This window comes from Haliotis rufescens, unplaced genomic scaffold (assembly GCF_023055435.1).
Source record: "Haliotis rufescens isolate VD_foot unplaced genomic scaffold, xgHalRufe1.0.p SCAF_12, whole genome shotgun sequence".
NCBI classification, from domain to species: Eukaryota; Metazoa; Mollusca; class Gastropoda; order Lepetellida; family Haliotidae; genus Haliotis; species Haliotis rufescens.
In genome coordinates, this window is record NW_025963802.1 from 20,495,042 (window position 1) to 20,517,583 (window position 22,542).

Below are 22,542 nucleotides of genomic sequence, written 5' to 3' on the forward strand. Positions count from 1 at the left end.
AGACAGACTGGCTGAAATGAATTGGACTGCATAATTTAATCTCCTCAATTTAATTTGGATCTATTTTGATCTTGTCAAGATCAAAGTAACTTATGCAAGAAATTAAAAATGTTTTAAAAATAATTAGTGCACAAATTTTGAAAGACAATCTGGGATCACTTTCCTATTTTGTCCACACCAATCCTTCATCTGCTGTTGAGGTGGTCGGGTAACCTGGTGGTTTAAGCGTTTGCTCCTCATGCCGTAGACACGTATTCGATTCCCGACATGTGTACAATTTGTGAAGCCCATTTCTGGTGTCCCCCCGCCGTGATATTGCTGGAATATTGCTATTTTCTTATTTGTCCAGTTTCATGTTTAACATTTCCATTTACATTATTCACAGTCCAACTAGAGGTGAAACATCATTGTGATAACCGTTCACTGGTTTCTTGTGGGCAAGAAGTTGTCTCTTCTCCCTTTTAAGGGCATGGTCTAGGATTTGATACTTCTTCTTCACCTTGGGTGGCATCATACTACCTGGATTGTGATCACAGTATTATCCTACTCAACCTTTTCAGGCCAATATAGACTTATTAATCGCCAAGAATGCGGTGGATCTCCTGGAAGCTGACTCCATCCAACCATGGTTTTATTCTCATGTCTTCCTTGTGCCCAAGAAGGGTTAGTCAAAACTGCGGATGATCCACAATCTGGCACCAGTCAATCTCTGCTATCTCGTGCCGCAGCCACATTTCTAGATAATCTCCATCCGTTCTCTGTGCAAACTCCTTCAACCGATTGGACCACCTGATCAGTCTGGACCTACATGATCCCTACATGCATATTCCCATTCATACAGCGCATCGTCGTTTCCTCCACTTCATCATCCGTGGACAACACTTAGAGTGGAAAGTGCTCCCATTTGGCATTTCCATGGCTCAGTGGTTATTCACACCAAACCCATCGTTGTGTTCCTTCACCAGAGGGGGATTCGGTTCAGAGCCCACTTTGACGATCACTTTCATAGGCGGTCCCTTTCTGACAGAACTCGCCTTGATACAGGATCCGCCGGATCGGTTCGCTCTATCCAATCCGAGGTCAGAAGAGCCCTCTCTCAACCTCTTGTTCTACTCCGCAGTGGCAGGGCCTTCTCGGCTTGTTGACTTCAGCTCAAGATCTTATGTCCAGGGATCCTCTTCAACTGTGTCCCATTTAGCGGTTTCTCCTATCCTCTGCCGAGGGAATTACACCTGTTCCTTGCCTGGCATCGAACATCTTGAGTGGTTCCTCTATGATAATATTTGAGGCTACCCGCCATCTCTTGGTAGACGCGTCTGTACAAGGATGGGGCGCCCACCTTCTCTAGGAAACCACTTCCAGTCAACAATTGGTCACATCAGCAATCTGGAGTTGGCGACAGTCATTTGGGTGATTCACCTTCGGCGTCAGCTCCTCTGCAACAGCTGTCTCCTGATCGCGTCGGACAACTCCACAGTCTGCTCAAAGCCCATCACATTCCAGGTTGTCGCAATGTCTTAGCTGGATTTGGTTTCACGGCCTCCTTCAGCCTGTGGCCAAATCTGCTGCTCAATCCTCACACCAGACAGCCGCATCCAGACCCTGACGGTAACAATCTGCACGTCTGGCGTGTCTCCTGAAGTCCCTGATCGCTGAAGGGTTTTTGGTTCGTGCTGCGGTGGCTGTCTACTGAGGTCATCGTTCCTCCACTCGTTCCCTATATGGTGACAAGTGGCGTTCATTCCAGGCCTTCTGCTTGTCCGGGGACATCGTTCCGATGGAGGCCACTGTTCCCCAGGTTGCTGACTTTTTGGTTTTTCTCTCATCAGGCCCGTCACCTTGCTGGTTCCACGATTGCAACCTATCTTGCTGTGCTCAGTTATATCCATTTTGCTGTATCTACTTCATTACCAAAACGTATCACATATCTGGTATGGAACATATCAGATACTTTATATGTACAATGTAATGTATTATTATGTATTATGTAATTCCTAAAGTTACAGACCTGTGAAGATTCCGGGGTAGAATAGGTCTTCAGCAACCCATGCTTGTCGTAAAAAGTGACTATGCTTGTCGAAAAAGGCGACTAACGGGATCGGGTGGTCAGGCTTGCTGCCTTTGTTGATACATGTCATCGATCCCAATTGGGTTAATCGATGATCATGACATCAATCACTGGATTGTCTGGTCCAGACTTGATTATTTACAGACCGCCGTCATATAGCTGGAATATTGCTGAGTGTGGCGTTAAACAACAAACCAACCAGCCTAAAGTTACATGCTGTATTGTATTTGCAACAAAGTAAATGAATAATTGTATTATGATTTGTGTTCATGTATCTTGAGATATTGAAGAGTTATAAATGGAAGTGATATAATTGTTTATAAAGAGTGACTGTAACCAGAGACCATATAATAGAACTGTTTACCTATTTGTTAGGTTATGTTTCCTTTTGTTTCAATTTCATTGTTGCAGGCTGACAACATATAACTACATATAACTATGTACTATCTACTACATATCTACATACATACACACCTCCGTAAATAATCAACACCGTCAAACTCACCCCACAGATGTGTGACACAGTGAATGTTTCAGTGTATGTATGTGGTGTGTGTGTATGTTTCAGTGTATGTATGTGGTGTGTGTGTATGTTTCAGTGTATGTATGTGGTGTATGTGTATGTTTCAGTGTATGTATGTGGTGTATGTATGTAGTGTGTGTATGTTTCAGTGTATGTATGTGGTGTGTGTGTATGTTTCAGTGTGTGTATGTGTATGTTTGTGTATGTATGAAGTGTGGGTCTATGTTTCAGTGTATGTATGTGGTGTGTGTGTATGTTTCAAGTTATGTATGTGGTGTGTGTGTATGTTTCAGTGTATGTATGTGGTGAATGTGTATGTTTCAGTGTATGTATGTAGTGTGTGTATGTTTCAGTGTATGTATGAGGTGTGGGTATATGTTTCAGTGTATGTATGTGGTGTGTGTATGTTTCAGTGTATGTATGAAGTGTGGGTCTATGTTTCAGTGTATGTATGTGGTGTGTGTGTATGTTTCAGTGTATGTATGTGTTGTGTGTGTATGTTTCAGTGTATGTATGTGGTGAATGTGTATGTTTCAGTGTATGTATGTAGTGTGTGTATGTTTCAGTGTATGTATGAGGTGTGGGTATATGTTTCAGTGTATGTATGTGGTGTATGTATGTGGTGTGTGTATGTTTCAGTGTAAGTATGTGGTGTGGGTATATGTTTCTGTGTATGTATGTGGTGTGTGGATATATACTCAAGAACAAAAGTTCCTGTGACACCAATATTTTAGTGTATTTTTCAAACAAATAAAGTTTGGTTTTCAATATTTTAGTACATGTATGGAATCAAGTCACAAAAATGCAACTGCTACAGAAAAGCATGCATATTCCATGCAAAAGTTGACTTTTATGCAAGCCCCATGTATTTCACTACCCAAGAATGGGTATAAAAATATGTGCAATAACAGGATTCATTGTTAAGCATCGTGCTGACAACAACCACTCAGAAAAACAACATAATTATGCAATTATTCAACATTACAAAATGCCATGCCTGTCCGAAATTGAGCGTCTGCGAGCCATTGGAATGCTTGAAGCAAGATCGAGGCAACGTGATGTTGCAAGACAATTTAACGTCCACAGAAACACCATTTGGTGTTTATGGCAACGTTGGCAACAGACGAATGCAGTCAGAGAACATCCTCTGAGTGGCAGGCCACGCGTAACCAATAATCGACAAGACAACTGTATTTGAACAACACACCTACGAAATCGATTCCAGCCAGCAACAGTGACTGCAAGAAGCATCCCTGGCTTTCGACGAATATCTCCACAAACCGTACGTCGTCGCCTCAGATGTGCAGGGATTGTTGCCACAAGACCCGCCAGATGTCCCATTTTGACAGGAAACCCCCGTCAAGCATGTCTACAGTGGTGCAGACAGTGTCTTTGCTGGATGGCCATGCAGTGGGGTCAATTTCTATTCACTGAGGAGTCTCGTTTTCACCTTAGCCACAGCGATGGATGGATTCGAGTGTACCGACGTCGAGGTGAACGATACGCCAATCATTGTGCCTTTGAAGAAGATCGGTTCGGGGGTGGCAGCATTATGGTATGGGGTGGGATTACAGCAAGACAGAGGACCCGTTTGATAGTGGTAGAGGGAAATCTCAATGGACAGCGCTACCGCGACGAGATCATCGGCCCTGTTGTTCTACCGTTTTTGCGTCGTCATGGCCCAGGCATTACCTTTCAACATGACAACGCCCGGCCTCATATTACTCATCTTGTTCAGGATTCTCTTTAACAAAACAATGTGAATGTCATCCCCTGGCCGGCTCTCTCCCCTGATCTCTCACCAATTGAGCACATGTGGAATGAGATTGATTGGCGCCTTCGACATCAACCACTTGTTCCACAGACACTCTAGGAACTTCGAAACATGCTCCAGCAGATATGGACAGATCCAGACCACAGGACTTTGCGTGAAGCCTGGTCCATTCCATGAGACGAAGATGTGTTGCTTGCATCGCAACCACAGGTGGACACACATGCCATTGATTTGTAAATTGACATTTTTATGAAATCACATATTTTCTGAAGTCAGTATGGCAAATTAAACCATTTGAACACTTACAGGAGTCTTTTATCTGTTGCAAACTGAAATTGTTTCAGATTTGGTAAAAACATAACATTGCATTAAATCTTATTCAATATCACAGGAACTTTTGTTGTTCAGTATATTTCAGTGTACCTATGTGGTGTGTGTATATGTTTCAGTGTACGTATGTGGTGTGGGTATATGTTTCAGTGTATGTATGTGGTGTGTGTATGTTTCAAAGTATGTACCATATATCGCTGTGGATAAAGGCAAGTTTTTCGTACCTAGAATTGGGGGGGGGGTTGCCCTATACCCTGGGTGGAATTTTTGTTTTATGTCTTTTTTCCCCACACAAAAACCTTGAGAACGTAACACCGAAAATACCATGTCAAGAAATCTGTACTGAAGTACGCAAATTTAACTTGTAATTACACTCTCTGGTTATATAAAGGGTTCGACGTATTTCTGGCCTTATGTTTGTAAGCTATATTATTATTCCCCGCCACGATTGAGTGTCCATGGCAACGACTTTGATTTAGACTGAAAATGGCAGTAGTCCTCGTTCCCGGAGCAGATCTTGAAAACCGTACCATATTTCTTCGTCATATTTGACACATAGATAAGTCTAGTGGTGCTTTTTGATAGTTTGGGATTTTTGAAAACAATATTTTTTTTGTTTCCATGGCAACGACTTTGATTTAGACTGAAAATGGTGGTAGTCCTCGTTTCCAGAGCAGATCTTGAAAACCGTACCATTTTTCTTCACTATATTTTGCACATTGATAGGTCTAGTGGTGAACTGGTGCCTTTTGATAGTTTGGGATTTTTAAAAACAATTTTTTTTAGTTTCCATGGCAACGACTTTGATTTAGACTGAAAATGGCAGTAGTCCGCGTTTCCGGAGCAGATCTTGAAAACCGTACCATATTTCTTCGTCATACTTGGCACATAGATAGGTCTAGTGGTGAACTGATGCCTTTTGATAGTTTGGTATTTTTAAAAAAATAATAATTCAAGTTTCCATGGCAACGACTTTGATTTAGACTGAAAATGGTTGTAGTCCTCTTTTCCGGAGCAGATCTTGAAAAACCGTACCATTTTTCTTCACCATATTTTGCACATTGATAGGTCTAGTGGTGAACTGGTGCCTTTGGAAAGTTTTGGATTTTTTTAAAAGTTATTTTTCGAGTTTCCATGGCAACGACTTTGATTTAGACTGAAAATGGAGGTAGTCCTCGTTTCCAGAGCAGATCTTGAAAAACATACTATATTTCTTTACAAAAAGGCCAAGTGAACATAGTTCACAGGAGCTAATGCATTGCACACACCCGACATGTCATATTGGCGGGGGATGTGAGTATTTCATGCTTGTTACAAATTTCATTCCATATTGTTTGCATTCAATTTAGCAAAATTGTGTGTGAAGTGATCGGTAGATTGCACAGCCACGCTCAGAGGATCACTATTGACATGAAGTTCAGTTGACAGAGAATAGATCATACAAGTATCATAAATGCCATACTTTGGCTCATTAAAAGATATATTTGTTGTAGTTTGACTATCATATGTCAACATGAAGTTTTTGCGATAGCTAGTTTAGGAGCCTCAACGGTGATTGCTCAAATTGTTCCACACGTAAAAAATATCCAGCAATACCGATCAGCTGTACCAAAGGGTAAATTTGGGTAATTCTTAACCTAATCACCAGTAGATTGGGAGAAAATGTGTGTACAGCTGATTGCAGCTTGCATGTAAAACAATGCTTAGCAGAACAGGAAATAAATTTAAATGGTAATAAATCATGTTCCTTTACCTGAGATTATAGAAGGGATACGATGTAATTCTTTTCTGCGGAAGACCAACTCGTTTCATTTGCAAATGTAGGGTTAGTGTATGCTTTGGGGATTCCATATTTTAGTATTTACTTAAAATGTAGTTTACTAAATTAAGCTTTTGGGTAAAAATATGGATGCATATGAGAGAAGTGACCGTACAGGGTGAGGGCATAACCCCCAGGGCATATGATTATGGATTTTGCTTCTCTTGAGTGATAGAGATAACTTTTCGTTGGTCTGAGGAAATTGGTAGAATACGGTCCTGCAATAAAGATGTCAGAAGAGAGACAGATGGATAGATTAGGGATTGTTAGATTAGTGGTGATCAAGTATTTCTGAATACTACTGCTTTATTGGAATGTCTAAATAACAGGATTGGGTATCTTTTTGGTGCCTTCCAGTCTGGCAGAGGTACCCATTTGATTTGGTTATATGAGTATGTCCAAGTTGACCAATGACCCTAAAGAGGTAATCAAAGTGGTTAGTCAAGAAAAGCTTGATGGTAAAACTAATAACTATGGAAATTGGGGAATGACCCTCATGATTCATTTCTCATGATGTCAAATGTGATTTTGGAGGGAGGAGCTAAAATTATCATCGATAGTATTTTGTTAGTTGTCCGAGAGTGGTGCGGGAAGTCGGGAGCATACAGCTGAATAGAAAGGTTCACTGTGGTTTTGGGATCCAGAGTCAGAAATGAAACAGAGTTAAACGTTCAACAGAAAAACCATCAGGCCTTTCAAAGCATCATCTAGGTATGTGTTGTATTTATATCAGGCAACAACAAGAACATATCTGAGGACCATGTGTGCATATTTATGATTAATTCTATCATAAATAAAAAGGACTGGAGCAAACCATCTGACTTGTGATTTTGAGAGAGCTACATCATCCCTAGAACCAAGGAGTAGTAGATAAGGACAAGTGACCATAGGTAGAAGGGTAAAGTACCCGGAACCTAAGGTTACAGTACGTATGTGGTGTGTATATGATAGTGTACGTATGTGGTGCGTATATGTTTCAGTGTATGTATGTGGTGTGTGTATGTTTCTCTGTATGTATGTGGTGTGTGTATGTTTCAGTGTACGTATGTGGTATGGGTATATGTTTCAGTGTATGTATGTGGTGTGTGTATATGTTTCTGTGTATGTAGGTGGTGTGTGTATGTTTCAGTTTATGTATGTGGTGTGTTTATATGTTTCAGTGTATGTATATTATGTGTATATGTTTCAGTGTATGCATGTGGTGTGTGTTTGTAGCAGTATATGTATGTGGTGTTTTATATGTTTCAGTGAATGTATGTTTCAGTGTATGTCTGTGGTGTGTTTGTAGCAGTGTATGTATATGGCGTGTGTATGTTTCAGTGTATGTATATGGTGTGTATATGTTTCAGTGTATGTATGTGGTGTGTATATGTTTCAGTGTAGGTATGTGGTGTGTATATGTTTCAGTGTATGTATGTGGAATGTATATGTTTCTGTGTATGTAGGTGGTGTGTGTATGTTTCAGTGTATGTATGTGGTGTGTGTATGTTTCAGTGTATGTATGTGGAATGTATATGTTTCTGTGTATGTAGGTGGTGTGTGTATGTTTCAGTGTATGTATGTGGTGTGTGTATGTTTCAGTGTATGTATGTGGTGTGTGTGTATGTTTCAGTGTATGTATGCAGTATGTGTATATGTTTCAGTGTATGTGTGTGGTGTGTGTTTGTAGCAGTGTATGTATGCAGTATGTGTATATGTTTCTGTGTATGTATGTGGTGTGTGTTTGTTTCTGTGTATGTATGTGGTGTGTGTGTATGTTTCAGTGTATGTATGCAGTATGTGTATATGTTTCTGTGTATGTATGTGGTGTGTGTATGTTTCAGTGTATGTATGTGGTGTGTGTATGTCTCAGTGTATGTATGCAGTATGTGTATATGTTTCTGTGTATGTATGTGGTGTGTGTATGTTTCAGTGTTTGTATGAGGTGTGGGTATATGTTTCAGTGCATATATGTGGTGTGTATATGTTTCAGTGTATGTATGTGGTGTGTGTTTGTTTCTGTGTATGTATGTGGTGTGTGTATGTTTCAGTGTATGTATGCGGTATGTGTATATGTTTCTGTGTATGTATGTGGTGTGTGTATGTTTCAGTGTATGTATGTGGTGTGTGTGTATGTTTCAGTGTATGTATGCAGTATGTGTATATGTTTCAGTGTATGTATGTGGTGTGTGTTTGTAGCAGTGTATGTATGTGGTGTGTGTTTGTAGCAGTGTATGTATGTGGTGTGTGTTTGTAGCAGTGTATGTATGTGGTGTGTGTATATATTTCAGTGCATGTATGTGGTGTGTGTATATGTTTCAGTGTATGTATGTGGTGTGTGTTTGTAGCAGTGTATGTATGTGGTGTGTGTATATATTTCAGTGCATGTATGTGGTGTGTGTATATGTTTCAGTGTATGTATGTGGTGTGTGTTTGTAGCAGTGTATGTATGTGGTGTGTGTATATATTTCAGTTCATGTACGTGTTGACACACAAGTAATCTCTCTCTCTCTCTCTCTCTCTCTCTGAAGATAAAGGCAGCATTTATGAAAATAAATGAAGATGATCAAGGATGAAGAGTTAGCATCACCATCAAGCTAAATATGATAGACAGAAATATTGTTACATGTCTAAATATGTAAAAAGGTTCAAAGTTGTGATTAAATGTTCCAGGATGGTGGTTTGTCAGTACTGAAGATCAGCAAGGATGGGTACCAAGCACATTCCTGCAATCAAATGAGGGATTCAGAGAAGATTCAACAACAAGAGCTAAACCTGGGGAAGGTAGGAACATATATTTTATATTTTGAAAAGTCAAATCTATTCGGTTTTTCGCAATGGCTAATTGAATGATTTACCTGAAAAAAGTCACTGTGGCACTATTTTGTAGTTTTAAGGTAGTAGTATAGATGATGGGGGTTCTGGCTCACTTCCACTGGAGCCAGATATATACCCAATACTGCACACAAACAATCGTCATGATTCGTATTAAAAGAATCATCAATATCAATTAATAATGGATAAAATTTACTTTACCCCACAAGGATATTGGAAAGGTATAGGAGCTATACAAAAATTAGCCACTGCGGCTAAGGTATCTAAAGATGTGGCCAAGGATTGGCTAAAGAAACAAGCGATGTGGCAAATATACTTACCGGCACCGCGTTATATCCCAAGGAAGAAGTTTGATAATTCTTGTGAATACCCTACCTCTATTACATCATAGCCATAAATTCTTGTTTATGCTGAGATCAACACGACAATTTTTTACAAATTTTCAACAGATGTCCTCTTCACTGCCAACATATCTATTAGTTGTGAGGAAAAGTCTATCCCTCACCAGGGGCGCATGCGGCAAGGTGGGAATCTCCTTACTTCTTTCCTGTGTGTCCAGATGACAACAAGGAAACATTTTGTTGCATACATCTGTACACGTGATTGCTGTTTCACACTTACAAGCACACTAGATCTTCTCAAGCTTCACTAAAGACAAGCAGTGAGCAGTTCTACAAGCAGAGAACAGGGGCATAAGAAGGCTGAAAGATCTAGTAAGTAATTAGTTAGAGAACGTGTTGTGGGATGAGACCTTCATCTCAAAAACAGATACCCGTCTGTTCAGGCTGTGGGCAACATCAAATCCCTGGTGACCCTCACCCTAGATGCCTATCATGCAAGAAAAGCAATCGCACGCAAAAATCAAGATGCAGTTATTGCGAACCTTTGTCGAAGGAGAAGTTTGAAAAACTTTCCAAGGCATGGCTCAACGATCCTGATTACAAAAAGAATACTAGAGCATCAGCTAAATATTCTTCTGCTTCATGTAAAAAAGTGATTAAGTCCGCTGTGACTACTAAAGATAATCACGTGGGTAACAAGCGAGTGTCTTGTGGGGACGCCGTCTTGCCTTCTGAGGAGAAGAGATCTCGTTGCTCATCCCACTCTCCCAATATAGTTAAGGAGCCGATGTACCTTTCAGACTTTAGTGTAGCCTGTCACATACATCCGGTAGCCGATGGTAAGGTGGATAATCTAGGCTTGGAAGAAGCAACTGATCTCCACTCTATGCCACGCTCCCCCTTTAACTTAAATGAGTTCACGGAGAAAATAACAAATTCAATGTTTGTAATGATTGACAAACGTATACAATCAATGTCTCAGGAAATCTCATATCTAAAAGAATCCGTTGCACAACCCGGCATGGCCAAACAGGGATTGATCACGAGATTCAAAAGAGATCTAAGGCTGAATATGGCAGAACACCCTCATACAGCAGACATGCACAAAGTCACGCTGAATCAGATCATTATGAGGACAGTGGAAGAGTCATAAAAAGAGATCGAGAATCTCATAGATTACCTCCCTACCATGCACACCACAGGGTAGATCGTGAATCACGGGCATCACATTGCAGTATGCACAGAAATACACACAAGTCACCTTCTAGCCACTATGATAGACGAACTGACAAAGCTCGTGCAAATCAGGATAGAATTCCTAAGCGTGTGCCATCTCATGCTGCCAAACAGTCCAGTTATACGGGCGGAGAAAGCGAGGGAGATGTTACGTCACAATCATACAGTAATAGAACATGTGATTCCTGCACTGCTAGCCGTAGATCAGATGACCGGGATTACTCTACCCTCAGCCATATGACCCAGGGCAGCCTAAGTAGGGGGTGCGGATCTATCGCTAACACTGGTTCTTCATGCAATGGGGACTCTACTACGGAGGATAATTATAGACTAAATAATCATTCCATTAAAGATATCATTGCAGAACTTTATAATCTAATGCCCGCCTTAAAACCAGATAACAAAGACAAAACGCCCGTCAAACCTTTGTTAGAACGTGCCCGGTATGAAGAACCTGTCAGCAAGACTGAAGAATTCCATACCCTCCCTTGTCCGTCATATATTGATGACGTCATCAAGAAAATTGAAGATTCATTGAACGCTTCATCGGCGCATAATGTCAGACTGGGTATGCCTGCCATTAATAAGAGTGCTTACAGGACACACGATGCCCCCTTCGCACAACAGCCGAGTATTGATGAAGATTTCTATGATCTGGTTAAGTAACCTAACACCAAAATGCACCTTGACATGGCCAAAATCAGGGACTTAGACTACATCAACAAACAGATTATTAATATCAGTTCATACATTAACTGGATTGCAGCTGGAGTTTGCCACGTCATACCCCTAAACAACCAGAGCGAAGGTCTACCCTTAGACACCCCCGCGGAGATGACACTACAGCAGACCGGATTCATTCACAGCTCACTTTACCACATGCTGAAGATGCAGGAAGATCTTCAATCAGCACAAGTTTGAATGTCAGCACAGTTCCTGCTCATGCAAAGAAAACATCTACTACAGCGAGTTCATCATATGATCCCAGAGCCATTAAGAAGATCCATGCTATCACAGCCTATTACAGCATTGCAGATATTCAAAGGAAGACGGAAGTCAGTGAAGGAAGCCAAGCATCGTCAACGAGTCAGAAGTTTCAAGAATCCACGATCTCATTGCCATCCAGGATATAGAGACGGCCTGCAGATATTCAGCATCAACAACAGAATCCTAGATCTCGTCATGTGAATCCTGGTCGGGATTCTTTTCGAGCCTCTACATGGAAGGACAGATCGTTTCAACCCAAGTATAGGAACTCAAAAGATGATCATCCCACTTCGCAGAGAGGACGAAGCAGAGGCAGAGGCAGTCTCCGAGGGGGATACCGCCGGAAATGACTCAACCAGAAATCTACAGACCCCTTCAGATCCTACCGACATCGCCTGCCCAATGGACAACGATTTAGAACTACAGAAGATCAAAGTGCAACCATATTGAAACCAGTCGAACTAGCAGGTCTCACAGACATCGACCAAAGACTACCCAAGCTCAGCATCCATCCTATCCCGGGACCAGTCGGAGGTCGTTTTATGCAGTACGCAGACAACTGGAAGACCATCACAGACGACTCATGGCTGCTCGAAGTAGTAAGAAGAGGCTACAAACTTCACTTCTCAAAGCGACCAAGACTAGTCATCCATCCTACCGGACCCCGATTCCAGCTATCAGGACCGAAGTTAATTGCAGCAGAAGTGGCCATTACAAAAACTACTTGCAAAAGGAGCTATCAGCATCTTAAAGGAGTCAGACACCACTCATGGATTCTACTCCCCAGTATTCCTGGTACCGAAGAAGAATTCTTCAGAGATGCGATTAATCATAGATCTAAAAGTCCTGAACAAAGATTATCTGGAAAAACCACCCAGTTTTCAGATGGAATCTATTAAGAAGTTGAAGAATGCCTTAAGACAAGCAGATTGAATGATAAGCATAGACCTCCAAGACGCCTATCTTCACATCCCTATCCATTCAAGTCATCGTCGTTATCTACGCTCCGCAGTCAACGGTCAGAGATACCAGTTCAGGGTACTTCCATTCGGCATATCTATTGCCCCATGGTTATTCACCAGGATCACCAATCCCATCATCGGATTCGCCCATATAAAGCTCATAAGGCTACATGGATACATAGACGATTTCCTATCGGACGATCAGCACAAATCGCAAATCAGATCAAATACAGTGTGCCTCATTCAACTACTAACACACTTAGGATTCCTGGTTCACCATAAAAATCAGAAATAGTACCCACACAGGACATCACCTACATAGGCGCAAGATTTCTACTCAACACCTCCAGAGTACAGATATGCAAGAGTAGAACACATGATAACAAGCGCACTCGATCAGCCCATCAAATCGAGACGCTGGTGGATGTCTTGCCTCGGCACACTCACATCTATCCAAGATCTAACCTACAGAGGCAGACTACAATAACGGCCCCTGCAGAATTGGATGAATACCACCAAAAATCTAGAGCTGGAAGCCTTAATCCAACCTCCACAAGTTCGAATCTCAGAACTTCATTTGTGGCTGACTCGTCGAAATGTCATGCCAGGTATTCCACTCACATATCCCACCACCCTACATCAACTCTACACAGATGCATCAGGAGAGGGTTGCAATTGGGGTGCCCATATGGACGATGTTACCCTACAGGGAAAATGGTCCTTCCAAGAAAAGGAGTTACACATCAATTGTCTAGAAATGAGAGCGATATATCTAGCCTTAGAAGCATGGCAAGATCGTCTATACACCACTCGTCAGTGAAGGGGGCACAAAGTCTCAGCCTTTATTGAAGGAGGTTACACATTTATTTGCCTTGGTAGACTCAGTGAGTTGCAGGATCGAAGCAAGACATATACCGGGCAAGCTAAATATCCTAGCAGATTACCTATCCCGGAAAAACAAGATAGTACCCACGGAATGGTCACTACATCCCGAAGTATTCAAATGAATAACCCACCTATGGGATACTCCAAACCTAGATCTATTCGCCACATGTCTCAACAACAAACTACCAGTCTACATCAGCCCTGTACCAGACCCGCTAACTCTCCAGGTCGACGCTCTCTCTATGGAATGGGAGGGAATGTTTGCGTACGCATTCCCCCCATGGGCTCTTCTAGACAGAGTACTGAAGAAAATAGAGGAGACAGACTGTGTCATAATTCTCATAGCCCCGGCATGGCCAAACAGGGCTTGGTTTCCAAGGTTACTACACCTCCTAGTGGAAGAACCTCTGAAACTCACGTCACGACTTACTGAGACAACCGAAAACGGACATATTTTACGGCCGCCTCGACAATCTCCACCTTCACGCTTGGAAGTTATCTCGAATAAGATGCAAGCCACCGGTTACTCTAAATCAGCTGCATGAAGAGTTGCAAGCTCATGGAGACCAGCATCGTGTGCCCTATACAATAACAGATGGGACAAGTTTGTCGAGTGGAGAATGAAAAAGCATTTAAACGTGGAGATAATGATACCTAAAGTGGCTGAATTCTTGCTTTATCTCAGAAACGACAAGAGATTACGACATGGCACTATCGAAGGCTATAGATCAGCCCTTGTTGTGTGTGTGTGAGATTTCAGAATACCTCATGAACTCAGGGTAAGTTGACCTTTGTACTTAGTTTGCTATTGGATTGGTAAACAAGGCAAGTTGCAACACTGAAATCAGAGATCGAAGGATTAAGTGATATACGGTATCTACATGATAATCTAGGATGTATGATGCACTACCACCGGAAGTGATGTCATGGGAGACATTGCACCGGACTAACGTCAAAATACGTTAAATATCACTATCCAAAAGGGCATAACGGAAAACCACGTCATAAGTGATAAGAGATCATAGAAGACATATACCACAAGTGGGCATGGAATGACAACCGGAAGTGATGTCACAGATGACGTCATCACCGGAAGTGACGTCATAATATGTCTATGTACCACAGTGGTGGATATATACATGGATATCATACACATTATATGACGATATGACGTTGAAATTTCTAGCCTTGTAAGTAGACTATTAGACATATTGCGTTTGACCCCTTTTGGTATACAATCCTTGGGTTACCACTTCACAAAGCCAAATATCTAAGGGATGGTAGATACCCACCGGTCCCTCAGGTGTATACTAGCTATGATGTAATAGTGGTAGGGTATTCACAAAAATGATCAAACAATAGTTATCATTGTGAATAATTCTAAGAATACTACCTCTATTACACCAGGAATTAATCCCTCCCACCTCCCCAAATATCTGCATCTAGTTGATGAGGATAATGGGTTGAAAGAAGTTAGGAGAATCCCGCCTTGCGCATGCGCAGTGGCGCCCCTGGCATGGGATAGGGTTTCCCTCACAACTATTAGATATGTTGGCAGTGAAGAGGACGTCTGTTGAAAATTTATACAACATTTGTAGTGTGGTTCTCAGCATAAACAGGAATTTATGGCTATGATGTAATAGAGGTAGTATTCTTAGAATTATTCAGAATGGTTACTATTGTTTGATATTTTTACAACGAATGAAGTAGGTCCATTAACAGTATAAAGCTTTACATGGATATGTTCTTAAAACTTTATTTTTTCCACAAGGATGCATGACCTATTCTATATTAATCAATAAGAAATTCATTGACAAATGTTTATATTCCCTGATGTGTGTGAGTTACTTGTTATTTGTATAAGTTATCAATAGTCTTCGGAATTGGGAGTCGTGTATGAGAACGCAATTCCCAGTGGTGCCTGAATACACTTTTTTTCTAGATTCACCCCGATTTTGGTCCTCAGTTCATCTGATTCATACACAATAAGGACTTGCGTTCATCCATAAATGCCTGAAATGCTGAGTGTTAACAGCGGCCATCACAGTCTCTGTTTAGCATTTAGCATTCAGGATATATGAAAATACATTTCGGTTTGATGTGCTTATGAAAACGGAATAACTTTCCTCAAAACTAAGTAGAAACCAGGTGATACACGGATGATACATACATGTAAGGAAGAGAATTTATGGATGGTAACTTTATTATGAGGAACACAATGTTTCGAAGTAATATTTACTCCTTCATCAGGTGAAGGAGTAAGTATACACTCCGAAACATTGTGTTCCCCAAATTAAAGATGTCTTCCTTATGTGTTGAACTTGTAAATGATTTTCAAAGACATGAGACATAGATGGTTTTAAAATGATAGGTCAAATACTGTGTTGTTTATCTGTTCCACATAGTGGTAAGTTGTAAGATGAGTTTCTGCTCGTTAATCAGACAAAGTACTGCTTCACTTGGTTTGGGCTAAAGTTGATGCACGTATACACATGTCGAGTGTCTCAGATATGTGGGGTCTGCTTACTTACTTACTTAAATTGGGACTTTAACGTGCGCTTTCCGACACATGCGTATTTCGCGCACGGGACCGCCAGGCCATTTAGTGTTTGGTCGAAAAGGGTATGTCCGAGAAGGTGGGGCAACCTAGGGGGGCTCTTAGGGTTGTTTACTTAATTTGGATAACAAATTTTGAATTTTGAAATATGCCATGCAAAAGGTGGAGGGGGGACTAAATGTAGTTTTAGTAGTTGTAGTTCTAAGTGTGTTTTTGTAGGTTTAGAATTTTAAGGTTTATTGGCAGCCTGTTTGTTGTACTTTGTTAGATGCGGCCGAGTAGGCCTGTTTTGATTAGATATATGCCTAGTGCTTTAAAGGTTTGTAAGTCATTTAGGGGGTTTAGTACCGTTGCTAGTGTCATTTGATTGTTGCAGTTTAGTGTGGATTGGAGTGTTGTTCTATGTTGCTGGTACTGTGTGCAATATAGTATTACGTGTTCAGGAGTTTCTTTTAAGTTGCAGTGGGGGCATTTCCCGGATTGGTTTTTTTTAATTTGGTGTAGGTGGGAGTTTAATTTAGTGTGGCCTGTTTGTAGTTTAGTTATTTCTGATAGTTATTTTGCCACTTTTGTGTTACTTTTAATTTAATTTTTGTACATTGGTAGGTTGATGCTTACTTCTTCTAATTTTATGCAACAATAACACAACAAGATGTAAAATAAATTATGATTTATTAAGATGTACATATATACGAGTTTGGCATACATGGGGGGCTGTATGCAGGAAAAGTGAGATGGTACCCTGGGGCCAAGTGGTAACGCGCCGGACTGTGTCCTAGGGTTACCCTGTAGCGCGCCGGGTACTTGTGACTTTTGGGGGGCCAAAACAGTTTCGTCAGGGGAGAATGTTTTGAGGCCCATATCTGCATACAGTCCCGAAGTAAGAGGTAGTTACAAGAGAATGTGAAGTGATTAATAATAAGATGATGGTGCTGGCTGCTGCCATGAGTGCCCAAATTAAGTAGTTGAAATTTGGATGGAGGAGGATGGCAAGTAGTAGATGCATAGTGGGAAAATGAGAGTTGTAACGAATGCTGTCGGCGTCTGGTACATGAGCAATGTGTAGAAAAAGTGTAAAGTTGTAAGGGAGGTGGGTGGGTTTTCAAGTGTTAGCAGCGTACTTATAGACAAGATGGCGATGTGAAACAACAATGGAATGTGAAGACGAGGCTGGGCGGAAATGCAGTGCATTATGGGACAATGTTCCAGTGTAAGCATTTATTAATAGAGACAGGAATACAAGAAATATTAGGCCATAGTTAATTGTAATGGAAATGATGCATGTGGCATGAAGGTAAATAAAAAAAGAAACTCTAGCTGCAATGTATAAACAAACAAGTTTAGTACCCGACGGAATGGGGTAAAGAAGGGACGTAACTCTATGTGACACATGTGGTTGAAAGTAAGAAAGATAATATGGCAAATACGAAAGTATAGATGCAGTAGGAATGTTATTATTGCATAAACTACTAAATAACTATATTGACATTTTATGCAAAAATAACACAACAAGATGTAAAATAAATTATGATTTATTAAGATGTACATATATACGAGTTTGGCATACATGGGGGGCTGTATGCAGGAAAAGTGAGATGGTACCCTGGGGCCAAGTGGTAACGCGCCGGACTGTGTCCTAGGGTTACCCTGTAGTGCGCCGGGTACTTGTGAATTTTGGGGGGCCAAAACAGTTTCTCCAGGGGAGAATGTTTTGAGGCCCAGGTGAATGAATGAAATTGATGGAAATTGAATGTAATGAATGCCCCCATTTTAGTGCTGATTTGGCTGCTTTGTCTGCGTGTTCATTGCCAAACACTCCAACGTGGGCAGGGATCCTTACTATTTCTATGTCTTTACCTAGTATACGTAGATTGTTGGCGCTTTTAATTATCTTTTGCATTAGTTTTGGGCGCTTTTTTGTGTTTTAGTTTTTTTATAGCCTGGAGCCCACTTAATGAATCTGAAAGGATTAGGGTTTTTGGTGGCGGGGTCTGCAGATATAGTTGTGATTTGGTGAATTCTTTATTCTCTAGACATTCGAGAGCGAACCAGACTGCAGCATTATTCACAATGAATATACTCAGAATATCTACTCCAATAAAAAAAAGCACCCCACCATTTATTATGTAACTTATAGCGAGACAACTCAGATAGTTAATTACATTGTCTTCTCACATTGCTAAGCAGGTGCACGAAATAACAGGAAGAGTCATGCGTTATATATAACATCATAAACGTGGAGGATGAAATCCACCTTCCAGCAAATTGTATTCATTAGGAGTAGGGTAGATTCAGCTGTGCAGGCAATTGAATAGTAGCGTTAACCAGTGGCATTTAAGACGTTTTTACATTTAAGAACATATGTAATACTCATGGTCGTTAGGACGGAAGCGCAACAGATATGAACGATATCGATAGGTTTGTGCGAGGATCAAGGATTACCATCTATTTGCGACACAAGATCTATACTGTATTTTTCAGTGAGTACTGAAAAATAAAGAATTGAATTGAAATCAAGAATTGAATTGAATTGACACAAGATCATATTTCTTCGTCAGCAACATCTCACATATCCTGTGGTATCGTGTTTGCTTAGAATATAGAACAATGACTTCAAACACATTACACTATGCAGTCATTTTGTCGTCTTGTTCTTAACATTCCATCACTGAAATAGGATTGCTACGCAGTATTTAATTAACTTGTTACGTTGGATTCGAGACCAGAAAACATATTATGTATTGATACCGGTTGTTCATTAATGTTCACTACAGGAGGGAGGGCTACAATTGACAAGGACCTCTTGGCTACAGGTCATGAAAATATGTTTCTCATGTCGTTGTGTTTAGTTATACGTGTGCGCCTGCACTAATGAAGTAAGTGAATGTTAAGAAGACAAGATAACATGTACCTGTATCATCCATCACACAAAACAATGTAGGTATGGTTCGACACTGTTTTATAACGTTTGGTAAAACGGATAGGACAAAACAAGCAAGTGGTGGCTTCTGTTTCTGCCTCTCCGAAGATCTGAATAAAAAGGTTATCATACTCATTGCCACATATTACGTTCTAAAATAGGCACATTTACAACGCGGGATTGTTGGCTCATTTTTTTTATGTACCACACCATATATTTAAGGAGAGTAGGACATTTCCCCCACACTGACAGTCCCCTACTCGACCATTATCCCGTACTGACATTTCCTCACATTGAATATATTAATAATTTATATTACAGTTTCATTTACAGTTTGACAAACTATTATAATATAAACATGAAAAGTCATCATCACATGTCAAGTTCACTACATGTCACCAGCTGGAAGTGACATGGGAAATAGATTTTACTCTTTGTTCAGCTGTCCTTCATTTAAAGACACATTTGACAAAAAAATGCACAAACTGGTTGAGTGACCTCCTTTCATCAGGTTGAAAGGATTACCCACAGAGAAAGAAAGGATGAGAAATCGACATGCTATTGCGTATTCACTACCAACGTCCTCTAATATTAAACTGATACCCTTGGTATCCCCTAATGAGATCAAGTATACTTTGTCACACCCGGTAATTGTTAAGATCACAAATCCTATCTACAGCCAGGCAGTCTATACATGTTTCCAATATCCTGTTATAATTAGTGGTGAATGCTAGAAAACACATCATGAAAGATATCCTGAGACGCCTCCAAATGTTCACTTCATAATTCTTACAAAAAGTGATATTCTACAGTAATAACATTTGAAGGCTAATCCACAAATACCATCGCATCAATTGTTAGGAGTGGTGACCAGCATTCGTATATGCAAAAATTGCAAAAATCAAACTGCCGAGGATAGAATGCACTTTAAAGCGAGCTGCAATCTTCTTTCGGATATTAGATATTCATTAAGGAGGTATTCATAATAATAAAAATTATTATCGAAATAAAATTAAACTAAAACTAAATTATCAATTTTAAAGTCTTAAATATTCTAGATTATGTCCCTAACTTACGTTTAGCATCTGACAGTTATAGTTATAATTCACCCAATATGCTGCTGATAAGACAATAATATTTGAATGCGCCCCGGATTTAATCGGAGCATATGTTAACGTTGTATAGAGGTCTGACGTAAATTTACTATCGCCTGTCTGTAAAGTGTGACCCTCATGACGCCCTTATTTATTGTCACTGTCTTACTTAAACCATTCGAGTGACTCCGGTTTTCATTTCGTGTGACGGTGAGGCATTAAAACATTCTTACAGCCCTCACATACTTTGATTCGTCTCGATAAACATATCAATACAAAGCTTATGTAATCGGTAACGATGTAGTCTCACTAACTGAACTAACAGACGGGCGCGAAGCTTTAATGACAATACCCTAATTACTTCATGATATACATGACGATGAATGAGCGGCGACAGTCGGTTCAAATGTGTGCCTTTGTTGTCTATGCGTACGCTTATAGCACCTGGTCGTGTTTAAAGAACAGTTAACATTTTAGATATAATGGAGGGTTTACTACCGCTACGCCCGAACGTAACGGTTGTCACAAGCATGATGATCATGTCAAGGATACATAAGCGATAATTCAAATACGAATGTACATATGTTGCTCTTTCTAAATAAGCACATTTACATTTACAAGCAAACATAATTTGACACAGTGTCATTATAATGCTGAATGGTTGCTTGGCCACCCATAGCAGGTGTTGGGTGGTCTGCAGGGAGTTATCAGGCGCCATATTTTTTTCTTCTTAGGTGTCAGGCGACCCCCGGCATTCAGCTGCATGACCAGGGTTTCTGTAGCTTTTTGTTCCGTCTATAAATGCGTGTTTGGTTGGACCCCGCTTATTTTTATTAGAATGTCAGCCTTCGACCTAGTTGGTTGTTTGGGATCCTGTGGAGCTGAAACCTCTGCTCACCATCGTGAGCTTCGCTCACTTGCCTGTGAGACGGCCCCTATAATCCTCTATTGTTTTACCGATCAACACGCTTCATTGGCTATCGTTTTACAAAAACTCTTTTCGCAATAGAGTGATTTGGTTTTCTTTTGACACTGTTTCTGGTAAATATTCCCTGGATAGAGAAGATATTGGCGACATGGGTTCCATGCATCGTTTGATATTTGTAAACAATTCAATTTATTAATTTGAGCTCAAACATATGTTTAGGAAAGTAAGAGAGGTTCTGATTACTCGCGAGTGTGTTATCGGATATGTCCAATTGGCTTGCTATAAGCTATAAGCTATAAGCTATAAATGTTTCGCCTACAGATAGATTCAAACTTCAAATGGTATATTTCGAAATTCAAGCGTCTATACTGACTGCACTAACACCCGCCAACAATGTTAGTGAAATATTTAATATGCTACAGTTTCATAATAAAAGCGACACAATCCTTTCCATATTCAAAAATAAATCTCTGCTAAAAGCATTCTGACTGTATCGTGAGCATGTGTCTATAAATCACTATCAAATAGTGATGGTATCGGGCATTCGTGAAATGTTAATTCCATGTAGGTGGAAAATAATACAACACCAGCTGCTGTGAGTCGATTTTGCTCGCTAACGCAACTGAGTGTGACAAGAGACTAGGCTACCGTCTGCAAGGACAGCTAAATAAACTTGGAGGCAATATTTGTTTTACGCATTTTTCAACACTGATTGGTTACCCGTGATCTATGAAGATTTGGACAAAGGGCGCATGTTAATAAATTTCTTCAGCCTAAACAAACAGACAAAAAGAACGACTGAAGCTCATCGGATGTCGTTATTTGGAAATACCCCTGGTGGTGATAGTTTAAAATAAGAAAAGCATCCCTGCAGTGAAAGCATTTTCGGATTTCGGATTGCGTGGGTAAACTACTCCCTTGTTGTCATCCATGTTCTCTGGTATAACCCTACACTTGTGTATTTGTCGTCATTCAATTGATGCTCAGTTAATTTATTACAGGTATAATTACTGGAGGCACCACTCAGATTAACTTATAAAGGTTCCCATTAGGCATTTCGTGTGTCTGGGGTATTTATTCAATTCAAATCCAGGTTTAAACCGAATCCTGGTTTGAAGTGAGGTGAAATGTATGTTATATAATATGCACGTTTCAGCCCAGCAAGAGGAGTGATCACCATCATTCCTCGCCATCAAAGGATCAGCAGAAATTACGTTGATTGAATAATCACTATTATTTTGCACAGTGGATTTACATGTGTATGTTTACTAAAGCAGACGGAATACCCCAATATCTTGGCGTGA

General features: G+C 40.4%; 1 protein-coding gene across 5 annotated transcripts in view; it reads left to right on the forward strand.

Moving 5' to 3' along the window:
• Positions 1–22,542, forward strand: part of LOC124149999 (SH3 and PX domain-containing protein 2A-like) — a 321,507-nt gene that overhangs the window by 203,802 nt on the left and 95,163 nt on the right. For all 5 annotated transcript variants that reach the window (XM_046521873.2, XM_046521871.2, XM_046521872.2 and 2 more), the window contains exon 8: positions 9,167–9,277. In XM_046521873.2, the coding sequence (XP_046377829.1) occupies positions 9,167–9,277 (111 nt within the window). The remainder of the gene's footprint in view (positions 1–9,166; positions 9,278–22,542) is intronic.